Source organism: Volvox carteri (genome assembly GCF_000143455.1).
Source record: "Volvox carteri f. nagariensis unplaced genomic scaffold VOLCAscaffold_291, whole genome shotgun sequence".
NCBI lineage: Eukaryota > Viridiplantae > Chlorophyta > Chlorophyceae > Chlamydomonadales > Volvocaceae > Volvox > Volvox carteri.
Genome location: NW_003307823.1, coordinates 1 through 5,339, shown reverse-complemented (window position 1 = coordinate 5,339; position 5,339 = coordinate 1). Strand labels below are relative to the sequence as shown.

At 53.3% G+C, this 5,339-nt stretch overlaps 1 protein-coding gene across 1 annotated transcript; it reads left to right on the top strand.

Annotated features, from left to right (window-relative positions):
• Positions 1-878: 878 nt before the first annotated feature.
• VOLCADRAFT_101019 (uncharacterized protein) lies at positions 879-1,286 on the top strand (the record flags this gene model as incomplete). The annotated part of the gene is made up of 2 exons (XM_002959487.1): positions 879-901; positions 938-1,286. 2 exons carry the CDS (start codon positions 879-881, stop codon positions 1,284-1,286), a joined length of 372 nt encoding a protein of 123 aa, XP_002959533.1.
• Positions 1,287-5,339: the final 4,053 nt, after the last annotated feature.

The window sequence follows — 5,339 nt, the reverse complement described above, 5'->3', positions numbered from 1 at the left end:
GGTTCCTCCAGCAGAAGCATGGATGATGTGGAAGAGTCCATGGGCAATGCAGTTCCCACAGCACAATTTGTGCTCAACGAGCTCATCGGCAGCCCACCCCATGGCCTTTTGCCAGTCGTGTTGGAGGATATTGCTGAAGAAGTCAGACAGCAGTCTCAAGAGAGTGAAAAGCGAAGCTTGCACCCATCAGAAGCGCGGGCACTATTGGACAAGCTTATGGCCATCGAGGAATGGGAGCAATGGGAGTCTGGTTGCGTGTGGTCAAAAGATGATGACACAGATGAAGTTTCATCAGACGAGGCGTAGCAAAGACGTCCTAGATAATAACGACCGGGTAGAGGAGGATTGATCAATTGGGGCTCATGGGAGTAGGAAATCACTGTTTGTGTTGTGCTGATAGTGTCGGACAATTTATTCTGTTAAGTGTTTTGGTTGTGTTTTGGAGTTGCAGCCTTAATAGGCCAGATAACATGTGGATTATTCATTTAGTAAAGCAGACTGAGGGATTGTGGGCTGAGAGCTGAGATTCCTTGTGTGATGTGTGATAGTAACATATGAAGAATATGTGAAAATTGTAATCCCCTGAGCTTCTATGCATCCCATATATTTCTGTACACAGATGACACATGTAAACAACATCCTGGCAAGTATACAGCATAGCCTAAACAAGGTCAGGTATAGGCTGTCATGTAAACATGAAGGCCTATTATGTGATGCCTATAGCAGTCTTGTAATAGGCACTCGTGTACACACGCACCTGTATAGGCACTGTTGTTTACAACATCACATAGACACATCTGTATACCAGTCATGTTTACCACATAGCCTAAACAAGATCAGGTATAGGCTGTCATGTAAAGGCCATTGCATATTACGTTATGCCTATAGCGGTCTTGTGGCGGTGAGGCGACTGCTTTGCCATCCCCGCCGGCTGCAGGACCAGCAGCCATGCCCGCCCGCGGTTTCCGCACATGGCAGGACAGCAGGTGGGGGAGCCTGAGGGGCGGAGGTCGGTCCACGTGAGGGAGGATGAGGAGGTGCTGCCAGACCTGCTTGTTCGTCGCATGGCAGGGACTGTGGCATCATATCGTGAGGCTCTTCACCAACACAAGGCCACCAAGGCCCGGATCAAGAAGCCAGCAGTATCGGATTCAGACATCGAATCGGAAAAGGAACCGGAGGACTGCCTAGAACTTATGATTGAAGGATTCCCGCCGCCTCCACGCCTGCTGTTGTTGCTAATTCCCGCCGCCGCCGCGCCTGCTGTTGAGACTAATGCATCTTAAATTCCCACCTTCATCGCTGCCGCTGCTACTCTGTTGCTAATTCCCGCCGCCACCGCGCCTGCTGTTGTTCCTAATTCCCGCCGCCGTCGCGCCTGCTGTTGAGATAAATGCATCTCCCAGCCCCACTGCCGTCGCTGCCGCGGCTACTCCGTTGCTAATTCCCGCCGCCGCCGCGCCTGTTGTTCAGACTAATGCATCTCCCATCCCCACCTTCGTCGCTGCCGCTGCTGCTGCGTTGCTATTTCCCGCCGCCGCCGCGCCTGTTGTTCAGACTAATGCATCTCCAAGGCCCACCTTTGTCGCTGCCGCTGCTACTCCGTTGCTAATTCCCGCCGCCGCCGCGCCTGCTGTTGAGACTAATGCATCTCCCAGCCCCACTGCCGTCGCTGCCGCGGCTACTCCGTTGCTAATTCCCACCGCCTCCGCGCCCGCTGTTGAGACTAATGCACCTCCCAGGCCCACCTTTGTCGCTGCCGCTGCTACTCCGTTGCTAATTCCCACCGCCTCCGCGCCTGCTGTTGAGACTAAGGCACCTCCCAGCCCCACATTCTTCGCTGCCGCTGCTACTCCGTTGCTAATTCCCGCCGCCTCCGCGCCTGCCGTTGTTGTTTATTCCCGCCACCGCCTCGCCTGTTGTTCAGACTAATGCACCTCCCTGCCCCACTGCCGTCGCTGCCGCGGCTACTCCGTTGCTAATTCCCTCCGCCTCCGCGCCTGCTGTTGTTGCTAATTCCCGCCGCCGCCGCGCCTGCTGTTGAGACTAATGCATCTTAAATTCCCACCTTCGTCGCTGCCGCTGCTACTCCGTTGCTAATTCCCGCCGCCTCCGTGCCTGTTGTTCAGACTAATGCATCTCCCAGCCCCACTGCCGTCGCTGCCGCGGCTACTCCGTTGCTAATTCCCGCCGCCTCCGTGCCTGTTGTTCAGACTAATGCACCTCCCAGCCCCACCACCGTCGCTGCTGCTGCTGCTCTGTTGCTAATTCCCGCCGCCGCCGCGCCTGCTGTTGTTGCTAATTCCAGCCGCCGCCGCGCCTGTTGTTCAGACTTATGCACCTCCCAGCCCCCCTGCTGTCGCTGCCGCGGCTACTCCGTTGCTAATTCCCACCGCCTCCGCGCCCGCTGTTGAGACTAATGCACCTCCCAGGCCCACCTTTGTCGCTGCCGCTGCTACTCCGTTGCTAATTCCCACCGCCTCCGCGCCTGCTGTTGAGACTAATGCACCTCCCAGGCCCACCTGTCACGACATTTTAGCGTCACGTTCATTTTACCGTCTNTTATAATCGTCTTAGGTATAATCGGTGTGAATACGCGAATTTCGTGTATAATCGCGTAAGGTGTTTGGTTCTCATCTTACACTTCGCTGATGGACTTATGGACGAGACGAGAATGTACGCTCGTTTGCGTACGTTTATGTATTTTACCTGTGAATTGTCTATTTCTTGTGTGAATGTTCTGTCACACGGGTTATAAGGTGTTTCACTTTTGTCATATGTGGACTATACGTCGTGGTCGTACTCGAGGCTTATCTTTTGAGGGCCTCCTGTGATCGACAATGTGACTTCGGTATTTATAGCCGGCAGCGAGCTTGGAAAAGTCGCTTTACGGCTCATGATTGGAACATTGTAAAGTTCTCTGAGTTAGACAACAAGCCCTGTGCGGACCTCCCTTTTCTTAAGCCGCATAAGTAACTTCCTTCCACCAGCCGAACTCCTGTGTGGGCCACTCAACGCCCATATCCTTCACGCCGGGCATACTCAGTCGGTAAGGTAAATCTTTATCACTGTTGATTTGTTGCCTGGAGGGAATCTTGGCCCCTTTCGCGGGTTGCTATTTGCTGCGTATTACGACTTGCCCGCTCGTGTGCCGTCTAGTCAGCATTCCAGCTACCTGCAGGACTTCGCCTAGACCACCCTGCATTCCATAGCCGTAAAGCCAAAATCAGGCTAGAAGACCAAGTAAGTTCGGTTTTGGGTTTACCTTAGGTGTTCTGTCGCCTAGGGGATATTCGGGTTGCTTTTCCCAGCACCCTTTTTGGTAGGTTAGGCAGGCTAGGTCACGCCAGCCGCAGCCGGTCAGCAGTGTTACGCACAGCTGCCCTACCATTCAGCAATTTCGGGCCATTTTCTACTGGGTCGATTTGCTTGTGTATTCGGTCACTTTTACAATCGATACTGTGTTACGCACAGCCGTCTGTCGAACACTCGATCCCGAATACTTTATACGATCTACTCGTTTTACCATCTAGGCTTGGTCAGCCCAGCCTAACATTTTTCTTATACTATATATTCAGCTCACCTAAACAGCAGGTTCGAGCTCTTCTGTGCTTAACGAGCATTTCGCGTACCTCTGGCCGAATCCTACGGAGTCACACCAATTCGTTTGCTTTTACTAGCCTCAATCCGCTTCTGCAGTGGACCGTTACGACGAAGATTACAGAAGGCCATTCAGAGGACGCGCGGGTTGTAACCCTCTCGGTGTGCGCCACCGAGGTTATCATCATCAAGGTGGTCGGGGCCAGCAGGGCCTTCGCAGGCGGTTTAATCAGCCTAATCATCCACATTTGGTCGATCCGTTCGACCAGGAGCCGGAGCCTGTCGACATAGGCCTGTTGGCGAGAGGCGTGCGTTTCGACTTAGAGCCTCGCCCAGCAATTTTCCGCATACGCTACCTAGTAGTAGTGCAGCTGGACCCCGAGCTCGAACAGCTACCGCGGCCTACGAGCTTTGTCACAGCCAGCTCCCAGGGAGCGAATATTCGACTGCCGTTATTTGAATACGCGGACCTGTGCGCGTCTCCACGCAACGATATGATGGAATAATCACTGTAACCTCATCGAGTTGATCTTCTGTCTTTTTGCTGACGCGGTTTCCACAGAGCAGTCGTTCAATCATTACGCTGCACCACGTACTCATCACTTTCCAGGATTACTATTATTCCAGCTGTTTTTACGCAGCTACTCTTTGTTTTGCAGCTCAATACAACGCAACTTTACAGCGACACCAGCTTAGGTGGGGCGGGCTCAGTACTTTTAGTAGTCGCTAGGCTTTGTATTGCTTAGTCCTTGCCTGTTCGCTTCGCGTTTGTTGCTGCATCTTTCTCTTTTCCTTTTTCTTATCTTGTTTTTCGTAAGCTAATTATTACACAGGGAAGTATAAGTCCCACGGAGCCTCTACGTCGCAACATCCCGCGGGCCGCCACTGCGCAACATCTTCGCTCGACGAGTCAGCGAGATCAGCAGGAGGTAAGCAAGGCTTCGCGTAAGGATACGCGTAGGGTGTCCACCTCAGGGTCTAGTACTAGCGAAGCCGCCCGTATTCCGCGCTCGCGTTCCGATAGTGGCTTAGCAGTACAGGTGGAACTTCCCCTGACTAAGTTAGCTCAAACTGAGGGTGAGGTTGCTGCTCCACTAGAAACCCTCGGAACAGATTCCGATAGGGACAAGTGGTCGCGTCTCTTTGAAGCGCTAGGTAGGCCCCGCACCTACATCAACCCTATCTTTTCTAGGGACAGCGATTCTGACGACGACATCATGCAGAACCTTTACCCCACCCTTGACCCGTTCCAGCACAACGGGTTGGATGACTTCCTCACTAAGGTTTTCCAGCAAGGAGTTTCTTACCCTCTTTCTAGGAACAACTTGTCTGTTGAAAGCCTGAAGTCGTACCTTGATGCACTGCCTGGTCGTAACACGCCATTCGAGGCGTGGTACAACTCCCACAGACAAAACCTCATATCAAAAGCCGCAGCGCACTTCGGTGTATCCGAACCAGGTGCGGCAGCCAACACCGTCTCTCCGCGTCAACTGTTTGACTATTACGCCCACATCCTAGAGGAAAACTTTGCCTCCGCGCGCGCTGAGAGTGATCTTGCGCGTTTCAAAAGCATGCAGCAGGGAGCTCTCTCTCCCATAGTCTTCAAGGACATGTTGCTAGCGCTGGAGAAGAAGCTGGACGGTAGAGTCAGTAAACACCAAGTCGCCGAACGCTTCCTTGAGGGCTTAAACCCCGTGGTTCGGCATCACCTGGAGAGGCACCTCATCACCGTGGAGCGC